The following is an 18,700-nucleotide window of genomic DNA, read 5'->3' on the forward strand; positions in this document are numbered from 1 at the left end:
TAAAAACTGCAGAACATAAAAAAATAAGAAATTGCAGGGCCGGAAGTGCATATTTTAACCAGGGCCGTTATAGTGTGCTCTGAGAGGAAGGAGACGTTGGGTGAGTGGAGAACATTATTGCTATTTCATGTTTGTTTCAGCTTTTAAGACACTTGGCCGATTTAATTACGGCCCGAGTGCCTCACATCATCTCACATTTGTGTTGCTTAGTTCTAGTGTGAAAAGAAGCAAATAAGTGGTTGCAAATTGCTCTAAAATAATTAATCTGAGCCTAATGGATGGGTTCACAACCTAAAATTGCACTTGACAGCGTGCAGATAAACTACATGTAGTCTACCTCTTATCTCTGATTGCCCCTTATCCAGCTTGATACCCAGTAACTCCCTCTGTCTTCACCCACAGGTGGGCTAAATGTCTTGCCTTAAGTGGCTTTATGTACCTTTTTAATTGATATCTTTTCTTTGGTGTTACAGAGAGGGAGAATAAGAAATGGAGTGAACAATGGGGGCACAGAAAAAAGAAAACTGCTATCAAACTTTGTCTTCCCCTGCTACACACAATCACTTTATGCCTCCTTGAAATGGAAATAGTCAGATTTAATGCAAAAAGGGTGTGGGGACTTTTGTGTTTTTTCAAGTGGTAGAACCTGTGACAACCACATGACATTTCAGATTACAATAAGTTCACAAATACAATCTGCAATCTAATAATCTTCTCTTTGAATGTATATTCATAGACTAGTACGATTGTGGTATGTCATTCCCATGTCGAGAGAAGCTGCTAGGGTCAAAACGGCTCATTAAATTATAGTGCAATCCCCACATTGTACAGCCTAATATCACACCACTGGGAATGCTAGAAAATGTACAACAGTCAATAGACAACTACTGTTAGGATTGTAATAGTTTGGAAGGCCGGGAATTACTCTACCGAAATCTTGTGAATGAAGGTGGGTGTTGTGTCACAAGAGTCTTACATTTGTAAGACAGATGACATCTCCTGTTACACATGCACGCACACATACGCAAAGGGTGAGGCACCTGTGAATGACTAGGACAGCAGACAGACGAGCAGACTTTGGAGTATCTCTGTAAATACATAAGTAGATATTAGTGACATCATCATGCGATATTTAAATCAGTCCCTTGTGGAAAAAACGAGTTTGAAGCTCCCTCCGTAAGACGGAATCGCTCGGATCACCAGTTTGTTGGTTGCTCCCTCAGGAAGTGTCTTTTTCTCTCTTGTCCACCAGGTGGCTGTAGATTCATTTCTATTTGTATGGCCAGCAAATGAGCCATGAGTCTTAACGGCTCCAGGAAGGTGTTACCCACATCCGCAGAGGCAAGATCAGGTTCACAATGCCATCTCTCAGCCATTACGGAGGAAAGGGGAAAAGTGATCTGAGATCAGGGTTTTGGGAGAGCATCCTTCTTCTGAGTTCAACCATTAAAAGGCTGTGATAGTCCCTCCGTCAGCAAGAGCAATAAAAGTTCAAATAAAACAGGCAGGGGCTGGTTGGGTGTTAGGTGTGCAGGTGGCTGTGAGCCCACTGCTTGCTTGCTTTCTCTGTGTCTCTGGGATAAAACATAAGGTTCTGCATGATGAGGATGGGCGCTGGGTACTCTCCTTTGTTGCTTGGAGGAAGCCACTGGGGGGTCCAGTTAGAGGGAGGGGGCCCTCTCTGTGTCCTCAGGACTCAGCTCTCAACAGAGACACGAGCACAAGCTTGCAAGTCGGGAGACAGCCACACACACGCAACACACATGGAATCAGACTCTTTCTCTCTCTCTTCAATCCCGTATTCCTCTTACACACCCACACACACGTACCCCTCTCTGGTGCCAGTGTCCTCACTGGTCCAGATGTTTAGATGACATTGTCAAACAGCTGCATGGACTGCATGATGTTCTCATCCTACAAAGAGGTAAGAGATGTGCACGGGTTTATGTGCAATTTGTGGCTTTATGGAGAGTTATGTGCAGAAAATAGTTCTTGGTCAGGTGCAGTGATTTCCTAGAAAGAGCAAGACTAGATGTCTCCCCTGACTTTCTTTATGCTACAATTAGCTCTCTCTCCAGTTGTAGTTACATGATTAGCGTGGTGGGATTCTAAAGGAGTGCATTTCTAAAAATGTTTTCAATACTCCTTCAGGATTTGGAATGCTCTACCTTTTTGCAAGACTCAATGAATTCATCTATGGTGACCACCCCATCTTTATTCCGGTCCATTTTCTGAAATGAAAATACAACAACCAGACATTTATTTGGCTAACAGCATCATTGTTTTCCCCAAAACAATATTGGTGCCATCAATATTTTTCTGCTTTTAAACAATCATTAAACGAGGGGGAAAGAAAACATGGTTTTGTTTGACCTGGAAGAAGCTCTCCACATGTTCTCTTGGGGCATCGTCCTGCATGGTGGGGTACGTGTATTTCCCCATCATGTCATAGATGGACTTCATGATGTCCAGCATCTCCTGTAAAGTGTATCGAGAAACAGAGAAAACAGTATTGAGAATTTCCAATAAAAAAATTTTTTTTTTATTGTGTGATGGAAAATGTCATTGATAAATATTCTGCCAGAAATCTCTACATACTTGCAAAATATTGATAATGAGTAATCATCAGCAAGTAATTCAAAGGGACCAAGAAATCAACAAATCCAACACAATCACATGTGTGTTACCTCTTTGGTGATGCAGCCATCCTTGTTCAAGTCATAGAGGTTGAATGCCCAGTTTAACCGGTCATTAATGGTCCCTCTCAGGATGATAGACAGGCCAAATACAAAGTCCTGCAACAAAAGCGGGAACGATTTCCTGCATTGTGTTATCTTTACTTAAATGTTGACACAGTAAATAAAGTCAAACCTTTATCACAGCCTAATCTGGGTGTACAAATACATATTTGTGTGCAAACACAAGTGATGACAAATTTCAGAAGAGCACACATCTTCCTTTATTCCTCAAAAGAAGCTGAAATGTAAGAATAGAATAGAGCTTACCTCGAAACTAACCGAGCCGTTTTTGTTCGTGTCGAAGGCTTCAAACAGGAAATGTGCATACATACTTGAATCTGCAAAGGTAGAGACTTACTGTAACCCGTGTGCCCTCAAAACATGTCTTTGAACAGCTGCGATTAGCAGCAGTCTAAATATAGAGTAGATATAAAAATAATTTCAAATACAACTGGAGGTGAGTGGTTAACATTTCATCAACCTAAATATTGTGAAATGAAAAATCACTTTGCCTCTCTGCAGTGCATATACCTCAGTCAAGCCGAGTAGACTTAGAGTAAGATAATTATATTTGCTTCACTGTCATGACAAAAAGCTAAATTAACATTAACAACTGTTGTTTTAATTTCATTTTGAAATAAATGAAACTACTGGCACTGTTGGACTTCTTCGTACTTATTGCTGGGAGAACTCACCTCCCTGAGGGAAGAACTGGGAGTAAATGTTCTTAAAGTTCTCCTCATTTACCACACCACTTGGGCACTCCTGGGAAAAAAAATAAAGAAAATACATTTAAAAAAATGTAAACTCATTAATTCCCATCTTGCACAGGATATGCACACATTCAACTAGAACCCCTGTTTTCTCACTGTCTTCTGTAACCAGACCTACATTTTTGAAGCCCCTGTAGAGGACTTGGAGCTCCTTTTTGGTAAACTTAGTTTGCTCCTGCAGCTTGTCCATGCTTTCAGGGCGATGGCACACAGTGGATAACTCAAAGTCATCTTCCACGCTGTCTGTGAGGGACAGATAAGTTTTAGTTAGCATCTACACCACATTAACCCCCAGTGTAGCCATGACCTGGCCAAGATATCTAGCTGAAGTTATCAAACAGATCTTGAGCTTATCATAAAGTTTAAATCTTTATGATATCTTGTGATATTTTAATAAATTAAACATAAACAAACACTATTTTCCATACATAGCTGTGAGATTACGCTAGAAATTTCCACACATCTTTGCAGCATCTTAAGTATTATCTGAAAAGCTGAAGCACACTACAGACAACGAGTGGCCTGTGAGGAAGTGGAAGAAGAGGTTTATCATTCGTAAAAATGGAAGAGACATTTAAAAAGTTCAAAGTAAAGACACTGCCAGATATTTCTTATTTCATTTGCATTCTAGCTGGAACCTATTAGCTTGCACCTGACTTTGACCTCTGTACTGTAAACATGGTATTTCTGGTATATTACATACCAACACACACACATTCCAGTACCCAAATATATGGCACACGCCTCAAATCACAAAAAGAAAAACAGCTCTGACCCACAATCCACAACACCAGATAGTTGTAGAGTTTTTGGAGTCTGTAAGGGTGTATGTAGATTTATGTGTAGCCTGAATGTTTTGATGTGACTTTATCCACACGAGCGTCTGCGCCAGTCTTCTCAACTGACTAAAGAGGCAAGTAGGAGAAAGCAGAGATGTATAGAGTGAAAGAGCACTTGCTTTGACTGATTGAGGGGGTAGTCGAAGGCTTGCAGCACGGCAGCAGTTTGAGGAATCGCTGCTTTATGGTTTTTTTGCTTTGGCTGGTGGAAGGGTTACCTGAAATCACCAACCATAGCACAAGAGTTAGATACACATACTGTGATATACACACACACGCCTATAAAGTCATGCAACGGACAGATTCAACAACAGACGGATTCATGCTGCTGACTTGGCTTAGCAAAGGGAGACCACCAACTTCAAGCTGTAGATAGTACCACCTGCTCTCAGCTCACCCCAATAAACACACAGTTTACCTCATAAGACTGATTTGTATCACGGTGCCATATCCAGTACACTGACTTTAGAAATATTAGTGCCGAGTATACCAATTCAAAACATAAACCAGCATTGTACTCACGTTCAGGTTAAACAACCACTTAATGGTAAATGGCCTGTATTTGTATAGCGCTTTACTTGGTCCTAAGGACCCCAAAGCGCTTTACACTATACACAGTCATCCACCCATTCACACACACATTCACACACTGGTGGTAATTGAAAGCAGTGTTGGGAAGGTTACTTTTAAAATGTATTCCATTACAGAATACAGAATACATGCCCCAAAATGTATTCTGTAACCTATTCCGTTACGTTACTCAATGACAGTAACGTATTCTGAATACTTTGGATTACTTGATTACTTAATATATTGTGGCGAGTTCAGACAAGGAGGAGACGGAGGTATCGTTTGGTCTTGCTTCCCGTGAGCTAGCCAGGGAGCACAGCCGTTTATTACATTTGCAGAAGAACACACTGCCACCAGCTAACTGCTCAGCGCGGCAACCACAACACACATAGGGCGCCCTCTGACCCCGGAAGGACACACCGTCGCAGCGAGAGGGCGTCACCCGTCACCATGGCAACATACACAAAACATAACTGTACAAGCAGAACCCCGAACAGCCCTGACCCGCTACAATATTATCATGCTTTTTACAACAACGTGAATGTACTATTGCTGTGTGATTTATTACTATTACTGAAGGTCCGCGACTCCGAACTGTAGTAAAGGGACCTCTGACTAATGCTGGGCTCACACTGTGCGATTTTTGGCCCATTTTGAGCCGATTTTTGAGTCGTGCGATCGTTTTGGCGATCGGCCCGATTTTGGCCTTCATCGTGCGTCGTGCATCGTGTAGTATACGTGAGGTAACGAGAAGCGATTGACACCTCACGACCAGCTCCCGATCATCAATCTCTTGGTCGTGAGGGTGTCACCGCAGTTTGCCACACTGCGCACGCGCAAACACAAATGTCAGCGAAAAAGACGGCGTAGCACGGCAGTGCAGCGTGTGATCTGGACACAAGCGATGGAGGCACAACCTGTAGAACCATCCGAGCCCTTTCGATGTGGCCTCACAAAATTATCACGACCACAACAACCGTGAAAATAGTTGGATCGACACTGCTGCTCAATCACAGCTGCCTGACCAATGTTTTTCATTAGCAATTTAGCAAAGTTGATGGTGGTGGTGTGTCTGTGTGAGTGAAAGACGGAGAGGGAGAGCGAGCGACAGAATTTCTGTTATAACCTTCATTTTTATGGACGCAGTGTGAGCACTCAGGTCGCATCAGAGCATCGGGCCGTATAGTGTGAGACCCTGCATCGTGACCTATGAACTTCTAACCCCTGCGAGTCAATCGTACAGTTTGAGCAGGAGCTGAATCGCGCGACTGAAAAAATCGCACAGTGTAAGCCCAGCATAATACGGCGGGGTCCCTGTCGGCTGGTAGCCGAAAAATAGCTCTACTTTGTTGTGTGGGTCAACTTTTCTTGCGACAGACAGAGAGAGGCGTTGAAAGACTGCTCCAACGGAACTTGTTGTTTTCGGAGGAAAACACGAACACAGTGTACAGTCGAGTCTTAATAGCTTACTTACAACTGGGCTCGTCAGGCACTCTTCTTGGCTGCAGTGGTTATTATTATATTTACATGCTTCCAGCTCCCGTTTTTGCTCGATGACTGCTCGTACCTTTCCACTCCCCTTTTTCTCCCTCCTAGCGCTCACAGACACATAACGTGTATGGCAGTCCATTCTCCCAGCAGCACGGACTACGCTGAACATGATGCTACATTCTTTAGAGCTATGCTTGTAGCATTCTGCCTGTTAGCTTAGCACAACAACAACGAAAAGGCGCTCTCTCACCCAGGAAACACACAGTCGCAGAGAGAGAGAGCGTCGCCCTGTAACCATGGCAACCGTAACGCTGCCGCCTGGAACAAAAGAACGTAGCTGTCAAACAAAACCCAAACAGTCCTGACCCGCGACAAAATGAAACAGGAAAGTACCCCAGTGTATTCCATTTATTTCAACAAAGTAACTGTATTCTGAATACCACCTTTTTAAACGGTAACTGTAACGGAATACAGTTACTCATATTTTGTATTCTAAATACGTAACGGCGGTACATGTATTCCGTTACTCCCCAACACTGATTGAAAGCAATTTGCAAGAAGGGTGAACAGAAAAACAAACCCAGCCAGAGCCCATAACATCTACCAGAGATTGTTTTGTGTGTCACGAAATGGATATTAGTAGACGTAAAACACATTGGCACAGATAAACCTGGGTACTTACTGCAAAGAAGTCCACATATCCCTTTAAGGAGGACCCCAGCAGTCTGAGGGATGAAGTAGGACATGATGGACTGAAAACCAACACAACCACAGCACCCCCACTGATTTATCTCGCCTTTGTTATGTCTCACCCTGTTATCTCTCTGCTCTGTGGAGCGTCAGGGGCTCTTGCCCTCCTGACAACATGTGGCTCTGGCATCATTTGCAACCAGAACAAGCAGAGCATGCTCTCCAAGCATACCAGATTCTTCTATCGAGCAGTCTCACAGAGGCTCAGCCATAGGCACAAGGGTCTGCTTGTGGGCAAGTGTGTTTTTTTTTTGTTGCAAACAGGTTCATCAGCTGACAACAATGCAGACATAACTATCAAATGCTTAACAACCAATGAAATGTGCAAAAATAAGTCAGAAAATGTCCAGTGTAACCCACAAAAGATTAATCATGGAGTAAGTGGAGCCATAAAATGAATGAATAAATTAATGACCTTTATGATATTTTAATATCTTAACTTCCAGAAACCTTCAGAACAGCTATTAAATGGACCTTGAGATGAGTGTTTCATTACCTACTTGTAATTTCTTCATAGAGTATTGTTAGTCTAATTAACATATGAGCGTATCGCTCAGTATAGTTCATCATATTCAACATAAATAGCAACTATAGGTGTCAAAGAAGTGACAACAGTGTGCAATACATCAATTTGAAAGAGAGTAAAGAAGCATACCAACAATGTATGGACACTAGTTACACCTAAATTGTTTTTAGTGCTCCAAAACCAGACATTTTTTGTACCGGTAATTATAACACTGCAATCAACATATTAGTACAGCAAAAATGCTAAATCATAACATTTCTATGATTGGAAACTCTCTTGGGTAGCATTCCAGATTACAGTTTGAACTTATCAGCATGTGTTATACTGATATGAAGGCCAAAACAGAGACACAAACAAACGGAAATGAACAAAAAAAATTGCTGTGATATCTACTGCCTGTGCTCCACATGGAACACTGAGTTTTAAATACTTGTGAGACCCATAAAAAGCCAAATCTGCTGGAGACTGTCAGTGATTAGATGTGCTTGTTTAGAGACACATTTTCCTGGCTCCCTTTTAAAGCCCTCGCTCCATCTTTGTTATTTTGTCTGTATTTTTGTCCTTTTCTGGCGTTAACATTTCTTGTTCTGATGTCTCAGTAAACGTGCTTTAGATGTCATGGATACGATTCTCCTGAAATAGAGATATTTGATCTCAGAGGCAGTAACCTTAATATGCACACATATCTATCTATCTATCTATCTATCTATCTATCTATCTATCTATCTATCTATCTATCTATCTATCTATCTATCTATCTATTATCCTCCATACTAACAGAGTCCTATGTCAAAAACAAGTAGGTTACTCTACTCCTTGAGCTACTGAAGTGACACGTGATCAATTTGTTCTCTAGTCTTTGAAGTTAAAATTGTTTTTTGAGTGGCACTGACAATGAGACCAGAACTTCTTTCATTCTGGCCTGAGTAGGCAGAAAAGTAAAAAAAAAACACTGTTCCTTATTGTGCAGCATCACAATGCTCTTACCCAGCATGCCCTGTAGTGATGCAATTAGAGCGCGATAGTTTCCCTCAGGGCACACTGACAGACCATCACAACACTTCAGTAAATAAGAGAACAGCTCTATTTTTAGTAAAATGGTGGCAGCACATTTTTGGCAATATTTAGTAACTTTTGAAGGAACTTCCTAAACTTGAGAAATCTGAGGATTTTCTCAAGGAATGCAGAAAATCACGTGTAAGCCCTGAACCACAGGGAAGACAGCAAGCATTACAGATACACTGTACTGCTTAGTGTATCTGCAAGCCCAACACTGGGACTTTTAGTTATGATCTCTAGGAGTGAAGCCACGCAGAGCTACATTTTAAAAGTGGTTCAGTTAGTTCCCCAAGCACCTTTAGTTTCAAATGAGTCCGGGGACCTTTACCTTTACTTTCCACTTCTCCTTCCTCTTTTTCTTCTAAACTGCAATCAAGCTAGTTAGTAAGGTTGGAGGCAAAAAAAAAAAACCCCAAAAACAAAAGAGAGAGAGAGAATGATGCTCAAAATCAGTGCAGCAGAGGAATTTCCCAAAATGCCTCCACTGTTACAGCCTTGCTGTCTGGTAAAAGCTTGACTGTTCCAAACAGCACGGTCCCAGTCTGCCATGCAGCCTTAAAAATGTGTGGCCTCAGGGTGCGCTGGTGGCACTGTGGTTAAGACACATTTCACATAGCTGCAACCTGCTGGTTTAATTCCTTTATTGCATATAATAGCCCTCTGTCTCCCTCCCCCATTCTGTATCTGCTTCACTACTGTACACCATCTAAAAATGTTAAAATGCCCTAACCTGCTCGCCCACAAGAGAAAAAAAAAGGAAAAGGAAATCAGCACTCTTTAAGCCGAGGCGTAGACACGCCTGAAGACACCACAAGGGTGGCCTTTCTCAGACTTTCTAAAACTCTCCAGAGAACACTGTAAAGCTCTTCATGATGAACAAACTGAGTTTTTCTTTAAATCAAAACAATGAGAATATTTTAAAATGCAGGTCCTCGTCGCATTAATAAATGTCACGTATAGCCTGTGGCTGATTATAATGAACGAGGTACTGAATGGGCTGCAGTTTTAATACTTTTGAACTTATGTGTGACATAGAGAGACACAGATACACCAAGCATACACCAAGCCTCATAAAAAAGATCTCTCTCTCTCACACACGCACATAGACACACACACACTACACAGGGCTGTAAATGGGTGTGACAGACTGAACAGCTAGGCAGTGAAAGAATTAGGCTAAAACTACTTCATGTTAACCTCAAACACAGAAACCCACCATGAATACATATGCAGACGCCTGCCTCTCCAGGTAAGTGTTCTCTTCCAGCTGTCCCCTGACTATATTTATCAATTTAACCCTTTCCGTGCCTCTTTTTTTCTTTTGAATAATTTCTCTTACCTGTCATAGAAATGTCGATGAGCCCCAGAAAGTGCATCAGTTTGAGGGAACTGCAGACCACCAGGAGGATACCCACAGTCTGCAGCCCCTCCACCTCCCACTTGTCTTGGAAGAACAGATGCATCCTTCCCCCTTCCTCTCCCTCTTTTCCTATCACCAAAAATCTTTCTCTTGCCTAGGGGCAACCGTGCCCCCCTCCCTCAGTTTCCAGCCCAGAATGCAATGTCTTTTTCTTCAGCCTCTCAGTCTCCAGCTATATCCCGGCGTTCAGCCATCCTAACTCCGCACAGCTCCCCACCCGCTGTCTTCACTGAAGGTAGATTGTTATTCTCCTCGTTTCTTCTTCGAGAGTGGTAAGTGCGTGGCAGCAGGAATTTCGACTTGCTACTCCACCCCCACCTCCTCTGAGGCTGTCAAAGGTGGTTTAAGTTCCAGGTGAACTTCGGACAATGCACTGTGTATGTCCTGGCAGGTTGGTGGCAATTGTTTTCTGACTCTCTCTGGTTTTCTTGCTGCTGACTCAAACTCTCTGTTCTTTCTGCCTGTCCTCCCTCTCTTTCTTGCCTTACCTCCGTCACTCTCCTACTGCTGTGTCCCTCCCCATGTTTAATTGGGTCAGTGATGGAAGTGAAGGGAGGAAAGAGGGGGATGAGAAATTGAGGCGGGGGAAGGATAGAGTAGTACTACTTGTAGGTAAAGAGGGGAAACAGAGAGGGGGAGACATGCGAGAGACAGATGAGAAGAATGAATGGAGAGATGAGAGGGGAAGATAAAGGAGGGGCGAGAAGGAATGGTCAAAGACAAATAACGATAAGAATAGCAAATGCAAAAAAAAAAAAACCCAAAACAAATAATCACTCCAAAAGAGGCAGCTATGGGAAATGGAAGGATAAATTTAGGCAGAGAAGAAGCAGGAAAAGACTTAACATAAGGGAGGGGAAAAACTGCGATGACAGAGTGGCAAAGCATCTGACCCAGCAACGACTGTGGACAAACTCACAGATGTGACAATCTCCCCTGAGTATAAAGTCAACACACAAACACACAGCCTGGAGGTGAAATCTGGCTATCAAATATTGCATTTGAACTCCAGCGCAGCGTGGAACATTTCAGCTGGAATGAGATCTATTGCTGTCACATCTGGCACACTGACATCCAAGCACAGACAGACACACTGAAAAAACCCCAAAAGAACAACACCCTCCCCCTAGAAAATAATGGATTTAATGTACCAGAGTGGATAGGAAACTGATTTAGACACTTAACCTTTCAACAAGGTGCACAAGGCATGAGTGAGTACAACAGGTAATAAAGTTATGAGCCTTCTAAAGCACAGTGTATAATGGATACATGATCAAGGAAATTATATTTCTAAGTGGAATTGAGATATCCCAGCTGAACCGATATTGGATCCAGTCATGACCTTATTACTATAAGTGGATCTGTTATTGGCAAGATGCGGCCAATCCACACTAAAGTCATTTTCTTCGTTTGTCAGTGCAAAAATTGACTGTCTGTAGTGCTAAACCTGAAATTAAGTAACACCTACAACTGATTACTGTGAGTGGTGGTAACAAGAACGATGTACTGAGGCATAAGAATTGCAAAAAGTCCTCCAAATGAAATGACAAAATATGTAATTGATAATCTTGTTCCACAACAATGCATTTCTACATTTTCTAATAAACAGCTCCTGTCAGCAGGGCAACATTATTATTTGTTTTCTTATTTCAGTAACAAATAACTGACGGAAAAAAAATGTTTTCTAAACTGCTACATGGTTCAGATGTTAAGAGGAAAAGTGCAATATATATTTAAATACAATAACTACTAACAGATATAGAAGGCTCATGGTCATGGCTAGGGAGGAAGCAATATTAAGTTTTTATAGGAAACGGGATGAGAACAATGGTCTTGTGATACCATGAACCCAATCTCAATGTCCACACTCAAAGACTTGCAGACTTTGAAGTTCGTTACAGCTAAATCTGTGAGGTTTTAGGGCTATCCCACTGTCAAACAGTCAGGTGCACAAGGGCTCTTTGGCAAACATTTTGAGTCCTGTTTGCATACTGCATTTGTGCAGACTGTGCCTTTGCCAAGTTCATTGTGATTTCGCTTTAAACACACTGTTGCAGAAAGAAAGAAGAAAAGCAAAGTTTATGCATAAATCTTTTTTTATTTTTCTTCTTTCTTTCTTTTTTTACATTTTTGTTTGATGATGAAGTTTGAAAAAACTGATAAATTATTTAAAATAACTTCTTCTTTCCACTCTGCAAGGTAGGAGACAGGAAGATTTCAAATGACAGTTAAAGTACAGAGTTGGTAACTTGCGTTTCTTTGCCAAGGCAGGCAAGTGTTTTGGGAAAGTAATGTCGTCTACTCACTAATCCATTCAGTAGTGCTATACAAAAAGGCAACCGAGTTCATGTTCAGTGTCAGAAACTGGGCAATCACTGTCAACTGTTTCCATTATTCTAAAGCAGACATTTAATTTGTGATGTCAAGCAAGGAACAAGTGTTCATTAAAATAAATGTCTTCACAGGTGCTGTTCTATAAATAATCTACATAACGCATTGTATGCTCACTAGATACGTCATTAGGTGCATCTGTTCAACTACTTTAAAATGGAAATATCTGATCAGCCAGTGACATGATAGCAATTCAGCGCATTTAGGCACATAGATATGGTCAAGACGACCTGCTGAAGTTCAAATTGGCCATCGGAGTGAGGAAGATTTAACCGACTTTGAATGTGGCATTGTTATTTGTTCCAGATGGGCTGATCTGAGCTGTGTACTGGGATTTTACCACACAAACACCTCTAGGGTTTACAGCAGGGATGTCACACTCATTTTACACTGAAGGGCACATATAGCCCACTTTGATCTTAAGTGGGGTGGTGATGAGTGAAACTCACCTCTCAGTCTTCACCTACACATTTAATCCCTCAGATATCTTAATATAAGATAAAGAAGGGTAATCTTGACACCACATCTCAGTTTTTCTACATCATAAATGTGTAAATTGAGAGAAAATCAGCAGGAAAAGCTGCAAAACTTCTAAAAAATAAAGTTAAAAAATGTATGCCCGCTTTCATATTTTCCAAAGCCGTCCAGTGGGAGTCGTTGCCAGGCCAATTCTTTCCCACAGGCCTTGTGTTTGAAACGCTGGCTTAGACAGAATTGTCTAAAAAAAAAAAAAAGAGTAGATATCTACAAATGCCATGTTGATACCAGAGGTTAGAGGAAAATGACCAGACTGCTTCAAGCTGACAGGAAGGTAAAGTAACTCAAATAACCATTTGTTACAACCAAGGAGAGCAGAAGCGTGAGAGAGAATGCAGAAGAGCATCTCTGAAGACTTAACACACTGAACCTTGAAGTAGATGGGCTACAGCAGCAGAAGACTACACCACGTACTACTATTGTCAGCTAAGAACAAAAAACTGAGACTCATCAAAATTGGACAACAGATGGCTGGAAAAACATCGTCATGTGGTGACTCTTGGTTTCTGCTGTAACATTCAGATGGTTGGATCAAAATTTGGTGTAAACAACAAGAAAGTATAAATCCAGCCTGCCTTGTATTAATGGTACAGGCTGCTGCTGCTGGTGTAATGATGTGAGGGATATCTTCTTGCCACACTTTGGGTGTCTTAGTTGCAACATAATTCCCTACCTGAGTATTGTCGCTGACAACCCTTTATAGCCACAGTGTACCCATCTCCTAATAGGTGCTGCAGCAGTCAAGAATTTCAAATCATCTCAAACTGGTTTCTTGAACAACAGTGAGTTCACTGGACTCACATGACCTCCACAGTCACCAGATCTCCATCCAACAGATCATCTTTGAGATGTGATGAACGGGAGATTCACAACATGGACGTGCAGTTGATAAATCTGCAGCAACTGTGTGATGCTGTCATGTCAATAAGGAACAGAATCTCTGAGGCATGTTTCCAGCACCTTACTGAATCTATGCCATGAAGAATTAGAGCAGTTATGACGACAAATGGGGATCCAGCTCAGTGCTAGTAATGTTTAGGTAATGAAGGGGCTAGTGAGTGTATTAACTTAAATAGAATACGCAACATAACTTTCTAAATACTGTGATATATTCAGGCCAAACTCTCAAATACAGTCAGAGTCAAATCAAGGATAAAAGTGCTACAGCTCAAGGCTGGTCATACCTATCTGTCATTATCTCTTACCTAAAGCATTATTATCCCTGTCATATACCAAGACGTTGCTTCTCTCCTCAATATTTGTTCAAACATGACGGCTCTGTGAGTCCAGGAATATTCTAAGGCACTGACTTTTGATCTTACTGTTGCTTCTAATAATGGTAACAAAGTTTAGCTTGCTTCACTGTTGCACTGTTTGCATCCCCGTACGCACTGATTTGGTGACTTGTAAGTCAAAATATGTCTAGACATCCAGGTAACTGTAAAATCAGAGTGGGCTAAATTTGGTTGAGAAGTGAGGTTTTTTGTAGACATCTGAAATGAATGCAGCACATCCTTTGTTTCAACGGCTTTTCACATTATATGTTTTCATGTAGTGCAGAAAAAAAAAAGATTATGCCTTTATAATAAAAGTTATGCAGAACTCAAACAGGAATTTGCATTTACTAAGCCAGGCAAAAGATAGAGGACTCAAATGCAGGAAACCAGCAGATAATTTTAAAACTGAGAGCTTTTGATATGAAGAAATGCTGATTTGATTATTGCTGCTGAAAAACTGGGAAAAAAATCTAATTAAAGAGCAGAAGTAAAACCAACTGGGTTGAGTGATTGATGAGTGATTTCAAAAGAAAATAAAACGTAAGCAAACAGAACCACCTAACAGCAACGGCAACAAACAAGTAAGACTTCTCTGTGAATCATTTTTAGTTTTAAACTTTTAAAGTACATTTAAATGACAAATTCACACTTTACATGCCAGGAGACACTGCAATTGTTTCTTGTCAATGACGGCCCTTAGCGACCAATTACCAACTGACGCTGCCATCTCTCGAGCCAGGCCATTACTGCGGCTTAAAACAGAATGGCTTTCACAACTTATCTAACAAGCTGCAACTACAATGGCTGGAAATGAAGCAAACTGTTAATTTTAATGAATTTTCACTTTCAGTTTGACACTGCCTCCACTCTAGCTGTAAATTTGGGAAGAGATTTCATCTCCCAAAACCATTTTCTTGGGTCCAACATAGACACCTGAATCACAGCTCTTTTTTCAGTTGATACTCATCCTCTGTAATTACAAAAATCTGGTTTTAAGAAAGGCTCAGAGCAAGAAAAAAAAATTAAAAATTAGACTACTTTTTCCATCTTCTTCGTATTACTCCTCCTTGGGTCCTTGTATTGCCTATTCATTAATCCTCCCACAACGCTCGGTGGCCCGATCATTTTTCAACTGAGAAGCTGTTTCATGTCACCGTAGAAGATGAATCAGTTACTTTGGTGAAGTGAAGGGGGTTAAATGGGCTGGACCCGGGGAAATGCTTGTACTGATTTTGAAAATCATTTTACTAAGCTTTCAGGAGGCTTTAAGGTTTGAATGTGTCTCAGATGGCCAATGACTGAAAGCAATGATTGACAGTTCACTTGCCTGCTGCTATTCCCTGGCCCCTAAACGCATCATGTCAGTGATACTCCCACCACCATCGCCAATACTCATGTATCGATGCTCCAGGAGTTATGCTTTGAGAACGTCTGGATGCAAATTTGACTAGAATTTGATATCTGTCCATGTCACAGAGTAGCTAGAGGAGCCAATATTATCTTTGATGGGGTTATTTTATTTATATTAAATATATTCAGGATGAGGTGGAAAGTTGGATTTATACACTGAACAAAAATATAAACGCAACACTTTTGTTTTTGCTCCCATTCCCCATGGGATGGACGTAGAGACCTAAAATTCATTCCAGATACACAATATAACCATCCCTCCCAAACAGTGGTCACAAATCAGTCCAAATGTGTGGTAGTGGGCACATCTGCTATATTGAGGTAATCCATCCCACCTCACAGGTGTGCCACATCAGGATGCTGATCTGACATCATGAGTAGTGCACAGGTGTACCTCAGACTGCCCACAACAAAAGGCCACCCTGGAATGTGCAGTTTTGTCTCACAGCAAAATGCCACAGATGCCACAAGCAATGAGGGAGCGTGCAATTGGCATGCTGACAGCAGGAATGTCAACCAGATCTGTCGCCCGTGCATTGAATGTTCATTTCTCAACCATAAGCCGTCTCCACAGGCGTTTCAGAGAATATGGCAGAACATCCAACCGGCCTCACAACCGCAGACCTCGTGTAACCACACCAGCCCAGGACCTCCACATCCAGCAGGTTCACCTCCAAGATCGTCTGAGACCAGCCACCCAGACAGCTGCTGGAACAATTGGTTTGCACAACCAAACAATTTCTGCACAAACTGTCAGAAACCGTCTCAGGGACGCTCAACTGCATGCCCGTCGTCCTCATTGGGGTCTTGACCTGACTCCAGCTCGTCGCCGTAACAGACTTGTGTGGGCAAATGCTCACATTCGATGGCGTCTGGCACGTTGGAGAGGTGTGCGCTTCACGGATGAATCATGGTTCACATTGTTCAGGGCAGATGGCAGCTGAGAATGTCCCAGTTCTTGCATGGCCAGCATACTCACCGGACATGTCACCCATTGAGCATGTTCGGGATGTGCTTGACCGGCGTATACGACAGCGTGTACCAGTTCCCACGAATATCCAACAACCTCGCACAGCCATTGAAGTGGAGTGGACCAACATTCCACAGGCCACAATTGACAATCTGATAGACTCCATGCGACGATATGTTGCACTGCATGAGGCAAATGGTGGTCACACCAGATACTGACCGGTTCTGGGTCCCCAGACCCCCAATAGCGCAAAAAACTGCACATTCCAGGGTGGCCTTTTGTTGTGGGCAGTCTGAGGTACACCTGTGCACTACTCATGATGTCAGATCAGCATCCTGATGTGGCACACCTGTGAGGTGGGATGGATTATCTCAATATAGCAGATGTGCCCACTACCACACATTTGGACTGATTTGTGACCACTGTTTGGGAGGGATGGTTATATTGTGTATCTGGAATGAATTTTAGGTCTCTACGTCCATCCCATGGAGAATGGGAGCAAAAACAATAGTGTTGCGTTTATATTTTTGTTCAGTGTATATACTTACAACATACTAATCTCCAAATCAGTCACACTGTGAAGCTTCTCTGTATTTAAAAGTTTGGTAAACAACAAAATCCTGATTAAGCTCCTCATACAATAATTGTCACTTCATTTTTAATCAGCTGAGGTCTTTGCAGTGAGTGTCCAACAGAGTGTTTCTGTTTGCTTGGAATCTGACAGTCTGTGTGATATAATTAGCAGGGTAGTGGTTATCTGAGATAGTGCTCCTTTTTTTATCCCCATCTTAACCATCCATCCCATCTGAAGGTGTTTAAAGGGCAGTTTGAAAAATCACAGATGAAAGGGTTTTGGGGTTTGTTTGTTTTTTTGCCTAAATTGTTTATGTGTCATACAAATGAGAAGGTGGCAGCTCTAATGCATCCCGAGAGATATAATGACAAACATTTACTTGGGAGAATTTTAATCTACAATAAATAGTGACACCCTCACACATGCGTGCACACGTAGACTATAATAAAATGTTGGGTTAATCAGTCTTACTTGATTAGCCTCTGTGAGGCATAGTTTGCCCGAGGCCAGACACACCAAGTAATTGAAATACCTCCATATTTAGACGTCTACCTGGGCAATTATTCCTCTCAAAACTGATTAAAATGTCTAAGAGAGTGCAGGGGGGGGGGGGGGGGGGGGGTGTAATATGTGTGTGCGAAAGCGTGCAGCGAAGGAGACACAGAGGAGGTCATTGACAAATGGTGCTCAAAATTGGCTAGTGTGTTTCCAATTAGATAAGTGAAATAAGAGATCCATTTGCATAGATCATTAGCTTTTGAGGATATTTTTAATACGGCGATGGGGGACAAAAACAGTTTCTACTGAAGCCGAGTCCTTTCAGTATAAACTACAGAGACCAGCTAATGAACAGTTTTCTTTAGAAAGTGCACACAACCCGGTGACAATGACGGATCAAAAATGTTGTCTGTTTGGAGGAAATGAGATGTACTAATTTATGTTTTTGGGAGACATCGGCAGCATCCGAATGCTAAGTTTGGGAGTCTCTCTCTTTTACTCGTGTGACATTTAATGATAGGGACTAAAGTTAGGATCAACCAGAAAAGCTAGATCTGTTACAGTTTATATTTAACAAATACATGATGAAAGTGCCAAAAACTACTGGAAGGATATCATTAGTCTTAGTTGTTAAATGATCGTGTGTAGGTTAAAAAAAATGTAGCTGATCTGTTTACAGCTCATTAAATCAAATGTGTTTAAGGTCTTTAAGGCACAAAATTGACCATTTTAAATTTCGACAAACTTTAGATTGAAGCGATTAAGCAGCACACCTGTAGAGGGCAGTGCAAGGTAAGACATGCAACTAGCAAAACAGCAGTCAACAATGCTGTTCAACTCTTGGCATGCTCTTTCCTTGTTACTGTCCTTGATTTAA

The 18,700-nt window shown here is 41.7% G+C and overlaps 1 protein-coding gene across 8 annotated transcripts in view; it reads right to left on the reverse strand.

The window, feature by feature from the left end:
• Positions 1 to 255: 255 nt before the first annotated feature.
• LOC146655668 (A-type potassium channel modulatory protein KCNIP2) overlaps positions 256 to 18,700 on the reverse strand; it is a 125,905-nt gene continuing 107,460 nt past the window's right edge. Inside the window, exons 1-9 of one of the 8 annotated variants that reach the window (XM_085428174.1) lie at positions 10,086 to 10,627; positions 4,470 to 4,568; positions 3,630 to 3,754; positions 3,434 to 3,503; positions 3,006 to 3,076; positions 2,688 to 2,795; positions 2,374 to 2,478; positions 2,169 to 2,231; positions 256 to 1,914 (exon numbers count right to left, since the gene is read on the reverse strand). In XM_085428174.1, the coding sequence (XP_085284300.1) occupies positions 1,867 to 1,914; positions 2,169 to 2,231; positions 2,374 to 2,478; positions 2,688 to 2,795; positions 3,006 to 3,076; positions 3,434 to 3,503; positions 3,630 to 3,754; positions 4,470 to 4,568; positions 10,086 to 10,209 (813 nt within the window). In that variant the 5' untranslated portion in view covers positions 10,210 to 10,627 and the 3' untranslated portion in view covers positions 256 to 1,866. Of the gene's footprint in view, positions 1,915 to 2,168; positions 2,232 to 2,373; positions 2,479 to 2,687; positions 2,796 to 3,005; positions 3,077 to 3,433; positions 3,504 to 3,629; positions 3,755 to 4,469; positions 4,569 to 6,390; positions 6,644 to 7,093; positions 7,233 to 10,085; positions 10,628 to 18,700 lie in introns of those variants that run through there. The other 7 variants (XM_085428177.1, XM_085428173.1, XM_085428176.1 and 4 more) reach the window with 7 other exon arrangements.

This window comes from Rhamphochromis longiceps, linkage group LG13 (assembly GCF_057381845.1).
Source record: "Rhamphochromis longiceps isolate RC_006_pf linkage group LG13, R_longiceps_female_GT1.1, whole genome shotgun sequence".
NCBI lineage: Eukaryota > Metazoa > Chordata > Actinopteri > Cichliformes > Cichlidae > Rhamphochromis > Rhamphochromis longiceps.